General features: G+C 41.4%; 1 protein-coding gene and 1 long non-coding RNA gene across 21 annotated transcripts in view; one reads left to right on the top strand and one right to left on the bottom strand.

Moving 5' to 3' along the window:
- Positions 1–21,007, top strand: part of lrrfip1a (leucine rich repeat (in FLII) interacting protein 1a) — a 43,388-nt gene continuing 22,381 nt past the window's right edge. For 4 of the 20 annotated variants that reach the window (XM_061841376.1, XM_061841374.1, XM_061841375.1 and 1 more), the window contains exons 1-3: positions 25–615; positions 12,008–12,094; positions 19,476–19,526. In XM_061841376.1, coding sequence (XP_061697360.1) covers positions 526–615; positions 12,008–12,094; positions 19,476–19,526 — 228 coding nt within the window. In that variant the 5' untranslated portion in view covers positions 25–525. Of the gene's footprint in view, positions 616–12,007; positions 12,095–19,100; positions 19,239–19,475; positions 19,527–21,007 lie in introns of those variants that run through there. The other 16 variants (XM_061841371.1, XM_061841370.1, XM_061841379.1 and 13 more) reach the window with 11 other exon arrangements.
- Positions 12,101–14,239, bottom strand: LOC133512098 (uncharacterized). The gene is made up of 3 exons (XR_009798102.1): positions 14,161–14,239; positions 13,559–13,677; positions 12,101–12,569 (listed from the first exon to the last, which is right to left on the bottom strand). It is a non-coding gene; the product is annotated as an uncharacterized LOC133512098 (long non-coding RNA).

Here is a 21,007-nt window from a genome sequence, read left to right as displayed (position 1 = left end):
CTACATCACACTGATGTCACATGGTTTACGATTCCGGTGTGGTGTTTGGTCTCACGGCGGAGTGTTTCACTCGACGATATCAGCATATTCCCACGTTCCTGAAGGCAGCGTGTGTGGAGTGACGATTTTGAAGTGAAGTTCGACGCCGGAGTTCCACTTTTAACTCCCCAAACTCAAGCTATAGAAATTATTGTATTGTTGTTCTTTCTAAACAATAGCCTCGGTTAAGTTTGTGTTGATTGTCGGGTCGGCTCGTTAACCACTGGAAAGGAAAAGTGCCTTCTCACGTGGGGAAGATGCGGAAATTTTAAATGGACCAGGAAGACGTCTGCGTTAACGGATGCATGACGTTGACGAACGCCGTTTATTTCATGTCCTCGCCTGAACTTGACGTGTTGGGCGATTAGTTAAGCGTTACCGAAACTTCCTCTTTTGTTGGCGTGGGGTGGGCAGGAACCGTTGGACCAAGCGCGACCCCCCCGATAAGTCGATAAGTCAACGATAAGTCCTCGCGTGGATTCAAACATGGGCACCCAGGGCACAGGACGGAAAAGAAACAGCAACAAGGACAGGTCCACGGCAGAGGACGATGCCTTAAATCTGATAGCCAGAGAGGTGAGTGGCATCTGTCGCCCTAAGTTGTAAAGAGGGACAAAAGTCAAATATGCTGGTGTTTTGTCCCATTAAGTGAAAAAAAAACAGCTTTGTAATCTCCTAAAAGGTAGTTATTTGTTTCCGAGCTCAAACTGAGTCACGAAGTCATCTACTATTGACCTCTGATGAGTCAGAGCCAACATTCTGGTTGACAGTCATCGTGTAAACTTCCAACACACGTCAACGGGATTTGAAATTCATCACACATTTTTCTCACATTAAATGGAAAACAGCCACTTCCAAGTGTCCAATTGTCAATTCCAAAATAAGTCATCAAACTCTTCTTCTTCTTCTTCTTCTTTTCCTTTCGGCTTGTCCCGTTAGGGGTCGCCACAGCGTGTCATCTTTTGCCATCTTAGCCTATCTCCTGCATCTTCCTCTCTAACCCCAACTGCCCTCATGTCTTCCCTCACCACATCCATAAACCTTCTCTTTGGTCTTCCTCTCGCTCTTTTGCCTGGGAGCTCCATCCTCAGCATCCTTCTACCAATATACTCACTCTCTCGCCTCTGAACATGTCCAAACCATCGAAGTCTGCTCTCTCGAATCTTGTCTCCAAAACATCCAGCTTTGGCTGTCCCTCTAATGAGCTCATTTCTAATCCTATCCAACCTGGTCACTCCGAGCGAGAACCTCAACATCTTCATTTCTGCCACCTCCAGTTCAGATTCCTGTTGTTTCTTCAGTGCCACTGTCTCTAATCCGTACATCATGGCCGGCCTCACCACTGTTTTGTAAACTTTGCCCTTCATCCTAGCAGACACTCTTCTGTCACATAACACACCAGACACCTTTCGCCAGCTGTTCCAACCTGCTTGGACCCGTTTCTTCACTTCCTGACCACACTCTCCATTGCTCTGTATTGTTGACCCCAAGTATTTGAAGTCGTCGACCCTCGCTATCTCTTCTCCCTGTAGCCTCACTCTTCCCCCTCCACTTTTCTCATTCACGCACATATATTCTGTTTTACTTCGGCTAATCTTCAATCCTCTCCTTTCCAGTGCATGTCTCCATCTTTCCAATTGTTCCTCTGCATGCTCCCTGCTTTCACTGCATATGACAATATCATCTGCGAACATCATGGTCCAAGGGGATTCCAGTCTAACCTCATCTGTCAGCCTATCCATTACCACTGCAAACAGGAAGGGGCTCAGAGCTGATCCCTGATGCAGTCCCACCTCCACCTTAAATTCCTCTGTCACACCTAAGGCACACCTCACCATTGTTCTGCTGCCATCATACATGTCCTGTACTATTTTAACATACTTCTCTGCCACACCAGACTTACGCATGCAGTACCACAGTTCCTCTCTTGGTACTCTGTCATAGGCTTTCTCTAGATCCACAAAGACGCAATGTAGCTCCTTCTGACCTTCTCTGTACTTTTCCACGAGCATCCTCAAGGCAAATAATGCATCTGTGGTACTCTTTCTAGGCATGAAACCATACTGTTGCTCGCAGATACTTCTGACCTGAGTCTAGCCTCCACTACTCTTTCCCATAACTTCATTGTGTGGCTCATCAACTTTATTCCTCTATAGTTCCCACAGCTCTGAACATCCCCTTTGTTCTTAAAAATGGGAACTAGAACACTTTTCCTCCATTCTTCAGGCATCTTTTCACCTGCTAGTATTCTGTTGAATAAGTTGGTCAAAAACTCCACAGCCATCTCTCCAAATTGCTTCCATACCTCTACCGGTATGTCATCAGGACCAACTGCCTTTCCAGTTTTCATCCTTTGTAGTGCCTTTCTGACTTCCCCCTTAGTAATCATTTCCACTTCCTGGTCCTTCACTCTTCCCTCTTCAACTCTTCCTTCTCTCTCATTTTCTTCATTCATCAACTTCTCAAAGTATTCTTTCCATCTATTTAGTATACTACCGGCACCAGTCAACACATTTCCATCTCTATCCTTAATCACCCTGACCTGCTGCACATCCTTCCCATCTCTATCCCTCTGTCTGGCCAACCTGTAGAGATCCTTTTCTCCTTCTTTCGTGTCCAACCTGGTGTACATGTCTTCATATGCCTCTTGTTTAGCCTTTGCCACCTCTACCTTTGCCCTACGTCGCATCTCGATGTACTCCTTTCGCCTCTCCTCAGTCCTCTCAGTATCCCACTTCTTCTTCGCTAATCTCTTTCCTTGTATGACTCCCTGTATTTTGGGGTTCCACCACCAAGTCTCCTTCTCCCCTTTCCTACCAGATGACACACCAAGTACTCTCCTGCCTGTCTCTCTGATCACCTTGGCTGTCGTCGTCCAGTCTTGCGGGAGCTTCGGTTGTCCATCGAGAGCCTGTCTCACCTCTTTCCGGAAGGCTGCACAACATTCTTCCTTTTTCAGCTTCCACCACATGGTTCTCTGCTCTACCTTTGTCTTCTTAATCTTCCTACCCACCACCAGAATCATCCTACATACTACCATCCTATGCTGTCGAGCTACACTCTCCCTACCACTACTTTACAGTCAGTAACCTCCTTCAGATTACATCGTCTGCACAAAATATAATCTACCTGCGTGGTTCTACCTCCGCTCTTGTAGGTCACTATATGTTCCTCCCTCTTCTGGAAATAAGTGTTCACTACAGCCATCTCCATCCTTTTTGCAAAGTCCACCACCATCTGCCCTTCAAAGTTCCTTTCCTGGATGCCGTACTTACCCATCACTTCTTCATCGCCCCTGTTTCCTTTACCAATATGTCCATTACAATCTGCACCAATCACAACTCTCTCGCTGTCTGGGATGCTCAGAACTACTTCATCTAGTTCCTTCCAGAATTTCTCTTTCAACTCTTGGTCACATCCTACCTGTGGTGCATAGCCGCTAACCACATTATACATAACACCCTCAATTTCAAATTTTAGTCTCATCACTCGATCTGATACTCTTTTCACCTCCAAGACATTCTTAGCCAGCTCTTCCTTTAAAATAACCCCTACTCCATTTCTCTTCCCATCTACTCCGTGGTAGAATAATTTAAACCCTGCTCCCAAACTTCTAGCCTTACTACCTTTCCACCTGCTCTCTTGGATGCACAGAATATCAACCTTTCTCCTAATCATCATGTCAACCAACTCCTGTGCTTTTCCTGTCATAGTCCCAACATTCAAAGTCCCTACACTCAGTTGTAGGCTCTGTGCATTCCTCTTTTTCTTCTGACGCTGGATCCGGTTTCCTCCTCTTCTTTGTCTTCGACCCACAGTAGCTGAATTTCCACCGACGCCCTGCAGGTTAGCAGTGCCGGGGGCGGGCGTTGTTAACCCGGGCCACGACCGATCCGGTATGGGATTCTTTAGATGAACGCTCATATTTGTTTGGCACAGTTTTTACGCCGGATGCCCTTCCTGACGCAACCCTCTGCATTTATCCGGGCTTGGGACCGGCCTACAGATTGCACTGGTTTGTGCCCCCATAGGGCTGCATTAAGTCATCAAACTCTTCTCAGTGGAGAAAATGTGACACAGACTAAAAGGTGAAAAACCACAATTGCTTTTGGGCATCCCCAAAGCTAGTTTTCTTTCAATCCCAAAATGAGTGACATATTTTTCGTATTGTTAACTCCACAGCGAAAACCTCCAGACAATTAAGAGACAGACACCAATTTGTTCTGATCATCCCTGAAACTAGTTCTTTTGTTTCATTACTTATTATGTTTCAAGCTTATAATAAGTGGGAAAAATCATCAGGTACCAACTCAGAATACACACCCTGGTGTACTCATTCAGTGACAAATAATTGCATTTATCTTCCTAAAGTCAAGCTATTTGTGCCAAGCTTGAAACTACTGATAAAAGTTCAGAACATACATGCACTGCTTTTTCCCTATTTTAATGAAAAGCAGCATTATTTTGTTCATGCCAAAAGCTGGTTATGTTTTGAACTTGAAATGATTCACAAAAGTAATCAAGTATGGATAGGTTTCTAATTCTGCCATCTTGTGTGTCATAGAGGTCGGAGAACACAGGTAATAGCTGAAGCGTGAAGTTTTTTTTTATATCGTTAATTTATCCGATTGGTTTAATTGAGTGTGGTGATGTCATTTGAAACCTACTCTTTCACCAGGATGTACTGTGATCTGATGTTGTCAGTCAATGCATAGGTTTCCAATGACGTCACCACAGTCCTTAGACAAATCGGATAAATTAATGATCGAAAAAGAACTTCACGCTTCACCTATCACCTGTGTTCTCTGACCTCTATGACACACAAGATGGCGGAATTGGAAACCAGTCCATTGTTTTGACTGTCCAAAGAGCTCATTACAGTGTGCTTCATGCTTAACACGAGTGGCAGAAGTCATTTGAACATCAATATACAACCATTTCATTTGATACTATGTAAAGTATGAAATTGTTTATTTTAAAATCGTCCTTCAAGATGATACATGCAGAATCGACCACTAATTTTGCATTATGCTTTCCTATATTAAGTGAAAAAGCTTTTTTTTTTTAATCACAAATGCTAGTTATATGTTTCAAGTGTAAAACGTGTCACTTTGACCTGCAATGTAACAAGAGTTATAGATATCTGTGCAGTTCATGAAAACATGAGCCTCCGGTGATGAAATTGATGTTCCTGTTAATGGGCAAAACACATGTAGTAGCTTGCACAACTTGCTTGATTACCACAATAAGGCAAAGCTGCAGTTGGCCCAATTTGCAAGCAGCTGTTTGTAAACGTGCTGAACTCAGGTTGGGGCAAGTTGGGGGAGTTTTATCGTTAATCTGATAAGGTCAATATTCTCAGAGCATTGAACCGACTCCAGCTGGCCCGATCTGGATTCAGTGGCTTGAGAATGTAATGCCCTGAATGAATGAGAATATTCACAGGGTTGATGAGTTAGATATGTTATAATTGACTCTGTAATTTATGGCGGTCTGAAGTTATGCATTCATAGACCAGGCGGTAATTGTTTCCATTTGGACTAAAGTTTCCGACAATGTTAAACGTGTACAGTATTCCCCCCTGCCACACTCCAAATGCAACTGAGAACCACCACTCACACAGTAGAAATGAACAGAACGGATAGAAAAATAACCTCAAGCCAGTGAGTCTCGAAAGCCGCCGCTGTGCACAATAGAAATGAACGGAATGCCTGGAAATAATCCAGTTAAAAATATTTCCACAATGTTAATGACCTCTATGTGACTGTGCTACCCACTGGCACACTTTGAAGAAGTTGACTATAGCCTTGCCTGGCTAAAAATGAGCTATTTGAAAATATTATTGTTTGTGGTAATTGGCCATAACTGTCACCATGCACGCTAGGAACTAACAGTACAATGAGAAATGATCTTGTGTCTGAGTAGTTTGGGGAGTTTTTCTGTGCCGAGAGCAGTAGCAAAGCTTCCGTGCTTTTTAAGTGGCACTGAAGTTAAGTCTCTCACTTGTGACTAACTGGGTGGTGGTCCAACCATGCTGATGAGTTGGCCTGTGCTGGTAAAGAGGTTAAAAATAGCATCCTGAAATGACCAGCTGTCGCAACACCCTGGTTTTAGAGGAGGTCTGTAGGGAAGGGGGTGGGAGTGGAAAGCTATACTGCCTGCTTGAAAATGGGATTGTTTTGTTGGCCTTAACCCTTGCGTTCATGTTTTCGTCTTTTATAGGGGACACATTATGAGAAGTTTTCTTTAATGGAGTTTTTTTTTTTTTAATATGAATTAAACCCAGACGTTTTACAGGAAAAGTTAGTACACAACAGTTTCACAATTAACATGAACTCTGTCTGAAATATTGCTATTATTTTTAATTGCCATTTCACAAAATCCTCACAGATCATATCATCAAAATGTGATTATAATTTTCAAGATTCACAGTCACTCACATTTGAAAAATCATTTGGAAAATGGTGTGGTCAGTCATACCCGTACATATAAAGTTACGGGAGTGGTCCACCAGTCATGCCCGCCGACATAAAGTTGCGGGTGTGTGTTCTGTTTGTACTTATGAGTGTACACCATTAAGAGCGGAGGGGGGCGGTGTCAAGTAAACTCGGATATAGAAGTAGGCTGAGCAGCGGCTTGTTGTTAAGACACCGTGTGCAAAAAAAAAAAAAAAGACGTCAGGCTGTGGTTCACTACGCTGGATCGCTTTTCATGTGCGCTGAGAGTGTGCGACAAGTGTGCAATTCCGCAGTGGCGCATCTTAGAGGGAACATTGGTATATTTCTACTTGTAACAAATTTTACGTGCGTGATTTGTCGTGCTCGACTGTGCAGATTTGCGAGTGCGATGGAGCGCGGGCGCATACGTGCCTGTCAAATCACAGTGACTGACTCATTAAAAAAAGGGGGTACGATGGTCCGTTTATCCCATTTATTGGAAAGTTAGGCAAAATAAGCCCCTTGCACTCTTTTCACCAATCAATACAAAATTTAGAATACAAATATATGTCATAACTAAATGAATGCACAGAAAATTCTCAAGGAGCCTATAATCACAAAATTACATTTTTGGCTTTTTTTTTTTACCTAAATTGAGAAAAAGCTGGCATCAAACTTAGATCATTTTAAGGATATGCTATGAAGAAAACAACTTATTCGCAGCTCCCCCAATTTTTTTCCCCAATCTGTGGAAAGTGTTAAGTCATATGGGTGTAAAGTGGCCTAACCTAAAAGGAAAATAGTAGCAGTGTTTTTTACCCTGGGAAAGTCCAACATATGTGGATAAGTGTGGAAAAATAACGCTGCCACATTTTTATGTAAGTTGCATCAGTTGCTTCACTTTGAGGTGGAAAGAAAAAAAACTAAAGGGAGGCTTAAAATGCCAGGTTGTCTGCGCTGTCTCACTGAGGAAGATGAGCAGGGCATTTGAAGAGTGGATTAGTCTGGAGGGGTTTGGTGGTGAAGTTGGAAAAGCGCGTCCATATATAGAGAACAAGCCAAAGAACATCAGTCCTTCATGCAGATACAGCGTGTTAATCATTATTGTGAGGTAAAAGTAAAGGTCATGTCCACATTAGTCAATAGAAACTGAAAACGTAAGATACTGCATTGCAGGACTGTACTGAAGGTTGTGCAGTTCCTGCTGGTCTATTTCCTGACTTGTGTCCGCCTAAGCCAGCCAGAACCGTTTCTCCTTAAAAGGACGTGCGTCATATTGAGTTGACTTCCTCCTGATGACATCATCATTTCAGATTGTTATCACAAACTGTTTCCTGTTTATTTGCCCAAGCCGGGTTTCACCCGCAGCTTGAGGAAGTTGGATGGCGCTCTGTAGTTTTGAAGTGGTCCCACTTTGCAGTGATAAACTGTGCATCTTGGGCCTGGCAGTCATACTGTACACTGCAGGTACAAGATTGCAGGATAATGTAAAGTCTCTGATTTAATGAAACATTCTCAAACAAAAATACATGAGGTAAAACGCTGTATTCAATAATATTTGCCACTTGAAATGTTTTCTGTTCAGTAAAGTGCAATGATGTTAATGATGCCCAAAAGTGCTTTTTCGGTTTTGGACTGAAAGACTTTTGTCACTGAAATAAATTGGCAAAAACGGGATTGGGCTTTACACAATCACGATTGATTAAATGCAAGTTTCCTAATAATTGGTATGGTAACTTATTTCATTGTTTCATTTTTTAGCCTTGGTATCCTTGTTTTCCATTTCAGTAATTGTCATTTTGGTACATCACTAGTATATTTAAGTGCAATGTCTTTTTTTGTTTGTTTGTTTTTTAAATGTGCATCAACAATATGTCTTTTGAATAGAAAATGGAAACATCAGTAGTTACTTATTTTATAGAAAGTATACCATTCATATATTTTTTTTGTTTAGGTAAGGGTGACATCGATATTTCTTTATTTTTAGGAAATTGCATGTTGTTTTTCATAGTGCCACTTCAATAGATAACCTTTTTAGTGAGGTGGAACGGCAGTATGTTTTTTTTTTTTTTTTTTTGCATCTATAGTTTGACTTCATTTTAGGAACGTGTGCAGACTTAAGAAAGGGTAAATGCAATCGTTTGCTTTCTTCGAAGGAAAGTGTTCTAGGAAACAAGGTCAATGTGCGGCCAGGGCCTGACTGACATATCAAGTAATCTACAGAACGTATGCTGATATGGTCGTAAACCTGCAATGTATTTTCTCATTGGGACTAGTCAGCTGCTTACAAGTTGTTTATTTTTGTCCTTCTGACCTGGTTTAGTCTGCACATTTGCTGATTGTGGGGGTGAAAGTCCCAGAGCTGCTCCCATGTTTTCAGTGTGGTCCTGTTGAATTTGAGTACCTTCACTTCCATTTCCCAAATTAGACTTCCTTGACAGAAAATATAGTTACAAGACAGTAGCTGAATAGGCATATATATATATATATATATACGCTCAGGTAATACTCTGGATTCATACTGCAATTCTAAATGTAGTTGTGTTTTAGTTAGTGTGATTTGTAACTGCTGCCTACTTGAGATCTTGACATGGTTCACAAATTGTACCGTTGCCTTCATTTGCTCCCTAGAGGAGTCACCCTATTAGAAGTCCCGAATCAGATCCATTTTAGTCCATTTAGGTCAATATAAATAGCTATGATAGATGCTAAAAAAATATGCTTTGCCATGCTCTTCAGCCTAGTTAGGTTAATTTTTCTCATGGTAGCTGGACTATTACATCCCTAGAAGAGTCACTCGTTTCCCAAAAATTATCCCAGGGTGCTATTGATACAGTGAAGAAAATAAGTATAGTTTTTTTGGGGGGGTATGATTTTTATTTATTTATTTGTGTGATACAGCTGCAAATAAGTATTTGAACACCTGAGAAAACCAATGTTAATATTTGGTACAGTAGCCTTTGTTTGCAATTACAGAGGTGAAACGTTTCCTGTAGTTGTTCACCAGATTTGCACACACTGCAGGAAAGATTTTGACCCACTCCTCCACACAGATCTTGTCTAGATCACACAGGATTCTGGGCTGTTGCTGAGAAACACGGAGTTTCAGATCCCTCCAAAGATTTTTCTTTTGGGATTAGGTCTGGAGACTGGCTAGGCCATGTCAGAACCTTGATATGCTTCTTCCGGACCCACTCCTCCTTTCCTGGCTGTGTGCTTTGGGTCATTGTCATGTTGAAAGTCCCCAGTTCCCCAAAATCTCACAATACATGGCCACGGTCATCCTCTCCTTAATACAGTGCAGTCGTCCTGTCCCATGTGCAGAAAAACACCCCCAAAGCATGATTTCTTTTTAGATTTTCTCTCTCACAGTGGACATGCACCGACGATGAAAATTTCAGACCCCTCCATGATTTCTACGTGGGAGAACTTGCAATATAGCAGGGTGTTCAAATACTTGTTTCCGTTTATACTAGCAAGCAAACTCAAAATAGGTGAAAAAACATTATTATAAATTGCTGTTGTAGTAGTAATTCTTGGTTGACAAACAAATCACGAGCATGTTTATTTTGTTTAAAAAAAATAAAAAAAAGTTTGATTGGAAATGCACAAGTTGGGTGGGTACTTCCAGGAATAGTCCACTCATAGATGTGAGTTGACAGAAGAAAGCCACGTTCACCGCAATTTACCGCCTGTCATAACATATTGTTGTATTGTTTTATACTGCACTGCACACCCTACCATCTTAAAAGGAGCAACAGTACTGTACTTTGAAAATGTGCAGGCTCCGCTAGTGACTGGTACCATGGAATGTCCCAGTATATCATGTGCTTCTGCATCTCTTATCAGAAGCTCACAGTAATAACGCTAATCTCAGCGTCTGAGTCAACAGCACGATACTTTGCTTTGCGTTGACACAATAGTGGCTGTCATTGCACACTTGGTGGGTGGGCAGGGAACCCAGAGACAAAACTATTTGCATATGAGCAATTGAAAAGACAATTTTTCCATAAAATGTAAATCCAGAAATTATACAGAGTATACTGTATTTGTAGTTTGTAGTACTTTGCAGTTGTCAGGGAAGCTCTTGTACTGGACCTGTATGTTCCTGTTGCTTGGTCATGCTGACTGACATTGAGGAAATGATTATGCAAAAACGGAGGGGTTTCTCTCCCACTGCCTAGAGGCAAAGAAGATACAGTGTTCCCCCGTTATTCACGGGGGTTATGTTCCTTACACCTGTGAATAATGAAAATTTGTGAATGAAGGATGCAGTATTAATATACCTAGGTATGATATGTACCATACTTTTGCTACCATCAGATGCATTTAAAAGTTGTAAATTTTCTCCAAAATGGCCATTCTACCTTATGTCCACAATTGCTGTGTGACTTGTCCGGTGATGTACACTTAAAAACACTGGTTACACTGTTAGCATGTGTGCCAGCAAGTGTTTCAGTGCATATGTTAGCTGCCATATGATGGCGCTCACGAGGCAGTGAGGAACAATTGAATTTCACATCTGTAAGTAGGAGAACCTTACATTTGCCTATACACCGCCTGTGTAGGCAGGCCATTACTGACGATGCAAATGTCAGCACACTCACAGTGTGACATCGCAACTAAAAATATCACACCACAGCAAACAGAAGAAAATAACTGGCAAATAAAACAAATAATAGCACGACTCACAAAATAATTTACTCAAAACATGCAGTTTAAATGCTATTTACATGCTCCCAGAATGCTTTGCAGCACTATGCAGGTCATTACTGACGCAATGACCAGCATACGCAGCCAATGTGTGGCAATGTAAGCTTCTTCTGCTTACAGATGGGAAATGCAATTGTTCTTTAACTGCCTCGTGAGTGCCATCATATGGTAGCTTACATACACGCTAAAACACTTGCTGGCATGCATGCTAACAGTGTAACCAATGTGTCAGTGTAGTTTGTTGGACAAGTCACACAACAACATTTGCAAATGTTGGAACTCACTGTGCACATAAGGTGCACCACATTGTAAGGCTTCATGTCTAATGTGGCACCTTGTCAATTGAGAAAAGAATTTAAGACCTCTATGATTGTGAAAACACTGTAAATAAAAATGAAAAAAACATGGAGACCAGAACGGTGAATCGCGAATGGGCAAGTGCACACTGTATAGCCACACACGTCTACCACAATGTTAGAGGAAGGAAACGCTTACACATTCTCTGAGGCGCATAAACAACTCACGCTTTGAGAGGTCCTTTTAAGGAAGAGGCCCTTTATTCGATTCATTGCTGAATGGAGCAATGGCCATGTTGTCTCAACAGTATTATAAATACAGCCTCCAATTCTCTGTACAGAGTTTATAGACACAACATTCAGCAATGTTATAGTATGGTTCTGATTTACGGTAGAGCTCAATGACAATGGATGACTGGTCACTGGTAACTCACAAATTTACAAATGTATAAATAAAATGTTCCATTTTAAAAAAGTTGTCCTTTCCCCCACACCCCACCCCACCCTGTTCCTGTCTTATAGGCTGAGGCCAGACTGGCAGCAAAGAGAGCAGCGAGGGCAGAAGCCAGAGAAATTCGCATGAGGGAGCTTGAGAGACAACAAAAAGAGGTAAACGGTACAAATATGCAGTTAGCTCATAATTGGACCTTTATCTTTCATAAAAGCATAATAGTAACGCTTTATGAATTACAAATAAGCATTTTCCAACAAATTTTAGTAATTATAGCAAGAAGCTAAGAGTATTGTTTCAGTTGTTATTGGCAGAAAAACAACACTGTTAGTAATAAAGATTATAGCAACTAACATCAGCAACAGTTCAGGGTGTACCGTGCCTCCTGCCCAATGACAGCCCTCCTGCGACCCTCGTGAGGATATGCAGCTCAGAAAATGGATGGATGGATGGATGGATGTTTAAGAAATATGGGTGGAAGCCAAAGTACCTATTGAAAATCCATGTAACTATAGGAAGAGAACACAAACTCCACACAAGGGCCCAAGCCAAGATTCATACCTTGACTCTCTGGGTTTGACTCAACTGTGAGGCAGATGCCGTAATCACTCCATCCACTGTTCTACCCAATCCCTGTCTCGTCATAAAAAAAAAAAATAATCGTCAGTATGTATGCTTAACTCTCACTAGCTGGTTAGGGTTTCGCATCACAGTATGTGGTTCACTGAAAAACAGTGTCTATGTATTCTTTGTGCTAGAGCAAGTTGATTGGTTTTCTTGACAAGTCTCTTTCATGTCAGATTTTTTTTAATCGTGTTCCATTTTTAATTCATCAATGCTTTAATATGTAGCATTGGAATTAAACATTTGTATGTAAACATCAAGTAAAGTTGTCAGTGGCAGTGCTTCTATTTAATGCTCTTATGTTTAAAGTTCTGCATACTTATGTTCTTACTTGCTTATTATAAAATGTTTTTTCGCCCTCTGGTTTAGTATGTCTGATCTGTACCACAGGGGACTTTTCTAACTGCCTATTATTAGCGTCAAGTAATCTCATATGTAGACAGACCTCTGCCCTCCTCTTGCTACAACTCAACTATAGTTACCACTATTAACGTAGCTTAGGCATTACAATGCCGTAAATGTGACTGCTTTCTTTTTGTTATAGCACATTTGCTGTGTATGTTCTTAATACTGTACGCAGCCTACTCCAGAGAGGTATAATTATTGTATTCAGTCAAAGCCCAGGTGCTGAAGTCATAAGCACAGGATTACTGACCATTGTTGTCGTGTGTGCATCTGTGTGTGTGTGCGTGTGGGGGGTGGGGTGGTGTCTGTTAAATCCTTTAACTCGGTTCTAAAGTAGCTTAGCAGGTTGCGCTCCTTGGTCCAAGCTACAGTGTTGCACTCAGCTCGTGTTGTTGACATGAGCAAATGGGCAAACGCGTGGCAGGTACTCTTAGGTGTTTGGTATTGGATGATTTCGACCTGGACGCAATGGATGATGGATTATTGATTTTTCTATTGGATTTAAATTTAATTTAAGTTTTCTGAATCCTGGTGGGAGTTAAATTGCTACGTTCACTTCATGGTGCAATCTGTCCGATTGGCCACGTTCTTACCTACTGACTGTTGAAGGATGCGGCTTATCCTGGTACCCTGATGTCGACAAAAACGGCCGGGCGTCTCCTCGCAGGGAGGAGACTGAGGGCGGCCTTCACAAGGCGCACTCGGAGCCCCCCTTTCAAAGAGGGCAGCACAGTGAGTTTAATATGTAGCGGACGTACAAACATGATAAGATGATTGTTCAACTTATTCCATGAATGGGCTTATGTGGGCACTTGGCTTTTGAGCTAATTACTGTCCAGACGTAGGTAAGCAATAGTTTTGTCTGAGATTCTGTGGGGTTTGGTGACCCCAACTCCCAGTCCCCAAATTTGAGAAGCTTCTAAACTATACAGAAAATAAAGGATAATAGCGTCTAAATAGGAGCACCAAGCGATCAATGGTGAGGTTGGTTTCCTGATTTGGGACAAAACATTGCCTTTAACTATCATGACGATGACGTAAATAATATCATGACCTAGCAAAACCACAATAAAACTATATAGTATTCCTGAAAGACCGACACTGGTTGCCTCACTGGCCTGCCTGCTGCCCCATTTTGCCCCCCATATTATTTTTGTATCAGTGGTACCACGGTGCAAAAATCTGAGACACTGACCTCCACTACCAAAATGGCTGATTCAGTACTGACACATTCTTGAACTTACAACTTGTCTACAGTAACTCATTGGTACAGGATTGACCTAACAGAATGTGCGCCAGAACATTGGATTCGCAAGGCCAATTGTGGTATCAAGGAGAGTGTAAATGAGGTCGTAAAGGGGATAAGCGACAAATCTGCCCCCAAAAGCCAGAATTACAAAGCGGTCAATCCATTTATTGGGCAAGCATACAGTACAACAGAGGTGGTGCTAGTAAATCTATTTTAAGTGTGGAAATGATAGGACAAAAATGTCAGCAACTTGCAATCTGGAGGAATTTTACAGCCACGAATAAAACTACTAAAAATATTCTTCATATTCGTATTAAGATACTTAGACTATCATGACCTGAGTTCAATTCACAATCTGCAGTTTGGAATGGAAAAAGTCCATCTAAACATAGGTGATGAACTATGGCCCTGCCACAGTAAGCTTTTACAAAGAGAGACCTCATGGGTCCTTATGCCAAACCCGAGGCCATGGCATTAGTTTTTAAATAAAACTAGTGATATCAAAATATTGTGGCCTCCTGGATTCATAGTACAGTATTCTGCTGCGTAACAAAGTAGAAAATCTGTCATAAAGTTACATTGCTTTCAATACAACAGTGAGTGGCGAGCGTGATACTTCACACCCGTCTTAGGGCTATTACAGCTGTGACACCACCCCTGAATTGGGAATGTTGGCAGAATAAATCTGCTGTATGCTACATGAGTGAGGCAGGAAAAAAAAATCCCAGCGTGAGAATGTTTATTAAGTACTGTAATCATAAATTTGTGAGGGGAAAAATATATAATAAGAGGGAAAATGTATGCTTTTCTATCCAGAGGAACCTCAATAGAGCCGATTCGTTATATCGAAGCACTTTTTTTGAGGCCACATGGCCCTGTTACTGTGCAGTACAAAACTATTCTTTTGCAGGTTTTCTTCATGTCCTAAAATGCTCAGTACAGTACAAAGGTATTGTAAATAAAGTGCCACCAGAAAGTATTCACCCTCCTTCAGATTTTTCTACATTTTAGACAGCTGTGGTTCAGTTGGTAGAACAGGTTGTCCAGTGACCACAGGGTCGTCACTTCAAATTCCAGACCCAAAAGTTCCACATGTTGAAGTTTCCTTGGGCAAGATACCGAACCGTAATCAGGTCTGGCAGTGCCTTCCATGGCAGTAGCTGCCACCGATTGGTGTGTGAATGCATGTGTGAATGGGGTGAATGTGAGGCTTTGTAAACCTGTTTGGGCACTGTGATGGTGTTGATAAAGTGATGTAAGAGTGCACTCCATTTACAATTTTCCCATTTTGCTTTTGGTTGGCTGATTTGAGTATAGTTTTCATTTAAAAAAAAATCATTAATCATTCCATTATGACAATGTAAAAACATTTGTGTAAAAGTATATAAAGTCTAAACATTCAAACATAATTGGTACATAAGTATTCACACCCAGGTTTCATCAAACTGGGATTTCTAACTCTCACTGGAGCAGTTCACAGCAGAGTGTGAAGCGGCTGGGATGGGAAAATCAGCACCTCTAAATCTGAGACCATGGTCCTCAGTTGGAAAAGGGTGAAGTGCGCTCTCTAAGTCAAGGATGAAATCCTTCCCCAAGTGTAGGAGTTCAAATATCTTGAGGTCTTGTTCACAAGCGAGGGAAGAATGCAACTGAAAATAGATGGGTGGATCGGTGCAGCGTCTGGAGTGATGCAGACTTTGTATTGGTCCATTGCGGTAAAGAAAGAACCGGTCGATCTATGTTCCTACCCTCAACTAAGGTCACGAGCTGTGGGTCATGATCGAAAGGACAAGATCCGAGATACAAGCGAGATACAATGAGTTTCCTCTGCAGGATGTTCGGGTTCTCTCTTAGAGACATGGTGAGAAGCTCTGTCATCCGGGAGAGGCTCAGAGTGGAGCGGCTGCTCTTCCGCATTGAGAGGAGCCAGATAAAGTGGCTGGGGGATTTCATTTGGATGCCTCCCGGCTGCCTGCAGAGTGAGGTGTTCTGGGTACATCTCATCGGAAGGAGACCCAGGCGATGACCCAGGACATGCTAGAGAGACTATGTCTCTCGGCTGGCATGGGAACACCTTGGGATCCCTCCGGAAGAGCTGGATGAAGTGGCTCGGGAAAGGGAAGTCTGGATGTTTTTGCTAAAGCTACTGCCCCCACGACCAGACCTTTGATGAGCGGTAGAACATGGATGGATGGGACCCCAGTGTTCGCTTGCAAAGCTAAGAGAACAGTCACCCATAGCTAACGCACTCCACCAATAAGGGCTTTATGTTAGAGTGGCCAGACGTAAGCCACTTCTCACTAAAAGGCACATGGCAGCACACTTCGAGTTTGCCAAAAGGCACCCTAAGGATTCACAGAGCTGTAGAAACAAAATTCTCATGTCGAATGTTACCAAGATAGAACTTTTTCACCTGAATTGGAAGTGACATATTTGGAGAAAAAGAGGGACACTTCATTACCAGGCTAACACATCCCTACTGTGAAACGTGGTGGTGGCAGCATCATGCAGTGCGGGTGTTTTTCTGCTGCAGGAACTCGGCGACTAATCCGTATAGAGGGTAAGATGACAGCAGGCAAATTTTTCAAGAGAACTTGCTCTAGAGTGTTCTGGAACTCAAGACTAGGCCATCAATTCACCTTCCAACATGACAATGATCCTAAGCATACAGCCAAGAAAACAAAGGTGTGGCTGAATATTTTTCAAGAAAAGCAGTTGAAATCTTATGAGTTGAAAAAGTCTGAGGACAAAAGTGATTTTATTTCAGGAAAAAGTAGCAAATGAGAGAAAGTTCTGCTCCTTATGGAAATCTCTCTCTCTCTCTCTCTCTCTCTCGCTCGCTCTCTCTCTCGCTCTCTCTCGCTCTCTCGCTCTCTCGCTCTCTCTCTCTCTCTCTCTCTCTCTCTCTCTCTCTCTCTCTCTCTCTCTCTCTCTCTCTCTCTCTCTCTCTCTCTCTCTCATATATATATATATATATACACACACACCAACATTTATACTCACATTCACTCCCATGGATAATTGAGAATTTTTAATCAACCTAACAAAATGCTATGTCAATAGGAGCTAATAACTATGAATGCTCCCAACCAAACCCATACCACAGCATCACTGAGGCCCATAAATGGCAGTAGTGCACCTGAGCCCTATTGAATGTACCAATGCCCATAAATCTTCACTTGGATTCAGGTCGCACATACGGGGCAGTCAATGGACGCACAACTGAATTACTCATGAAGCAGGGGTTTGTCCGTCAGTGAGCCACTTCAGGCACTAAGGGCGCACAAAGAGTCCACGGTTTGCGTCAAGATTCCTTTTCTATGGTGGAGACTAATTTGAATGTAAGTCTGGATGCCACTAACCTACACTCACGTAGTAGGTCAAGATTCCCCATCCATTTCCAGTTTTCATTTTGTTCAGTGAGTTTTTTGATGTTCCTGACTGGAACCTAAACCTATTGGCTTTTACCTTTTACTGGCTGCTGCTGATTCATTTTTTCCTGACTGTTTCTCTTTGTCAAATTTCTGTTACTATTTCATTTTTTTTGACACGTTCCAATCTCTCTCCTCTCTCGCCGATTGCTGGTGGTGTGTAGATCTTTCAGGTGCAGAAGGTATGCTCCTTCCTTCAAAGCGTGTGATTCAAGCAAGTAAATGTGGCAATTGTTTAACTGTTTCATGATTTTTTTTTTTCTTTAAAGAAATATTATGGCTTGAATCCCAAATCAGATGACAGATCAGACAGCAAATGGGGAGATATTGAGCAATGGATGGTACCATTTTTGTACTGTATTGGCACTGGCTTTTCACTAAGTTCTATGCACGTTTCCATCCTTACTTGTTTTAATTTGTAATTTGGGTGTGTGCCATTTACACTGGATTTTTCATTGTTTATGTTTAGCACTTTACAAGCTAACAGATCGTGATAAATCAAAGCTTGATCCCCTTTAAAAATCCTCTTAACGGAGCAGAGTTGACTATTTGGCTTCCAGTCAACATGACCATCTGCCCTATCAGTGTGAACTGCATAGGATTTGCCGTGTCTAATAACTCATGGAATGACTTGGTTTAAATTTCACCAGGAAAGTTTTATGATGTGAAACTTGTTTGATGTGAATAATTACTAACAGTGTCTAAAGCAATGTAACATTTTTCTAATGCGATCGCCAACATACAGTGCTCAACACATTTATTTAACCACCTATCCCAAAGACACCTTCTGAACAGTTTTAAAGTCCCTGTAAAGTGAAAATTATCTTTTGAATTTTACACACCATGGAATGACTGTCATTAAAAACCTTGAATAATTTCAATGATAAAAATAGATATATATAAATTGAAGCTTCAAAGTCATGTTCTCCAAGCTTTGCAAAGGGAAGATGTATTTGCGATTTATGGGTATACCTAGCTAGCAAACTTTGTTGCAATTGGACCAAATGACTAGTATTGTAGACGAAGGTGCTCGAGTTCTTATAAAGTCAGTCAGGGTCAAGTCTGTAACTGGGCCCACGTTTTAGCCATGTCCCCCAAAAAAATCAGGAAAACCAAAATGGTGAAAAACCGCTTAACGTGATTACGCCACAACTGAGTGCTGCATTGTTCTCAGTATTTTTACTGTTCCAGCAGTTAGAAACAATTCTATGAATTCACTTTACAGATTCTTTAATTCCTGAAGTAATGACTGAGTTAGACCGTGTCAGGAATGTTTAATAGAACAACGCAGATTGTTTGATGTGAGCAGTTACAAATGATTATTAAAGCAACGGAAACCTTTGGGATTATATCAACAGGATAGAGTGGTTAACAAATGTATTAAACACCATGTCACAAAGAGAGTGTCCAACATCATGAAGTGCTTTAATGTGAACTCTTTCAAATCTACCTCAATCTCCTGTGTGTGATCCGCGTGCGTCTTTGTGGCGTCTCCATCGCTCTTCATCTCCTTTTCCTTTCCCGCCCTCCTGCCATCCTCCCACCATGCAGGAGGACAGTGAGCGATACTCACGGCCCTCGCAGGCACACATGGTTTGTATCCCTCACTCTTGCTTTCATCTCATCCTTCCTAAATTTATCCAGTTTTTTGCTGTCCTGTAGTTATTTTTACCCAAATGGTTACTGCATGTAAAAAAAAAAGTGTATAGACATATGCATACAAATATTCGTTTCCACAAAGAAACTTCCTGTCTTGAGATGACTTTCCATGCTTATCGAGAACAATTTCTCAATCCTAACTTTTTAAAATCTTTTTTTTCCCTCACACAGCTTTCAGATGATGACGAGCGGATGTCAGTTGGAAGCCGTGGCAGCGTGAGGGTCAGTATCAAAATGCTTTTAGCACTTCTGAATTCAGTTTCTACTTCGTTTCCCTTGTCAGTGTGTGTTGTCAGGATTTTTTATTTAAAAATTGTTCTCTTGAAATGCCGCGCAGACAGACAGGACTGACATAGGAAAATTTATTATTTAAATGCTTGGATACAAATTGTTGGGTCTCTGGAGTGACTACCCACCTTATGTCTGAGTTTTAAGAACTGCCTGTTTCCAAAAATGGGTCTGAGCAAACTGCTCTGAATTTTGACGCATGCTACGGTGACACACAGTCCAACTTCGGTAGCTCGGCTGTGGACAGACACACTATTTTAACTGTATCTAATTTGCAGACTTGGTGATAAAATGCTGTCTATATCTTTATGGTGGCTCATGCACCTTTTTTAAGTCTATGAGATCAAGTTAACCAGTACCTCCACTGCTATCCATCAGGATAATGTTGATAAGTGCGATAGAAGATGGTGGGGTACACAACACAGCAGGTCATTTGGATGAAACTCCTCAAAACAGACTTTCAGTGAGGCTCTAAAAAACAGTGACATGTAATTCTTGTAACCCGTGATCATTTAGGTATTTTGACCAAGGCACGTCACAGATGTAATAAGACAGCTGGGAATTGTTTACAATTATTGGAAAATGTTTCTTTTTAAAGGCGAGTCGTGTACAGAAGTTGATGTTTTTGTATCTCTTGTACAGTCGGATCTTGATGCCATTTATGGTGCAGGGGTAAGCCTGATACTGTGGAATGGAGAGGTTTCAATAACATAATTGTGGGTGTGTGTGTGATTTTTCTTTTCTGGCTGGCTAACTGGCTGTGAAATTAATTTTGAGCTCATATAAACCCAAAACCAGTTTATCCGGGCATGTACGGTATCTACTAAGAAAATGTGTCATGCTGCTCTTTTGCACTATATTAATATCCTCTGACCCAATTGTACTGATTCTAATTGTGGCAATATCATCTTTGGTAACATTGTGGTTTTGTCTTGGGTTTTATATATTTTAGCCATTATCTTGATTGTTTATTCCCATTTTTACCAACCCGATTTGAGGCAACATGCTCATTTTGTATTATAAATCTCAGCACACCACAATCAGAAAATATGACGAAAATTATGATTACTGAAATAATGCTGATCTTTGAAGTCGTTTCAGAGAAGTTTGGCCTATTTAATTGAACACAAATCTGATGAACTTTCAGGAAGCCATGACGTCTTCTTTTGTATGAATAACTAATTATTATACCTTCTGCCATCTAATGGGAGAGCATTTATTGTTCTGTCCCTCACTGGCATAGATGGACAAAGATTGTTTAGTAGCCGCTTAGTAAGTGGAACTCATCTGTTTAATTCCAATATTAGGGATGAAAATCTAAAATCGTTTTTTGTTCCTGTTTGCAGGAATCCGATTCCTAGTAAACATTTGGTTGCTTGCCTCACATTGCTGCTTATTGATTCCTCTTACATTAA

This window comes from Syngnathoides biaculeatus, chromosome 14 (assembly GCF_019802595.1).
Source record: "Syngnathoides biaculeatus isolate LvHL_M chromosome 14, ASM1980259v1, whole genome shotgun sequence".
NCBI lineage: Eukaryota > Metazoa > Chordata > Actinopteri > Syngnathiformes > Syngnathidae > Syngnathoides > Syngnathoides biaculeatus.
The sequence above is the reverse complement of the archived record's forward strand: the minus strand, read 5'-3'. Positions and strand labels throughout refer to the sequence as shown.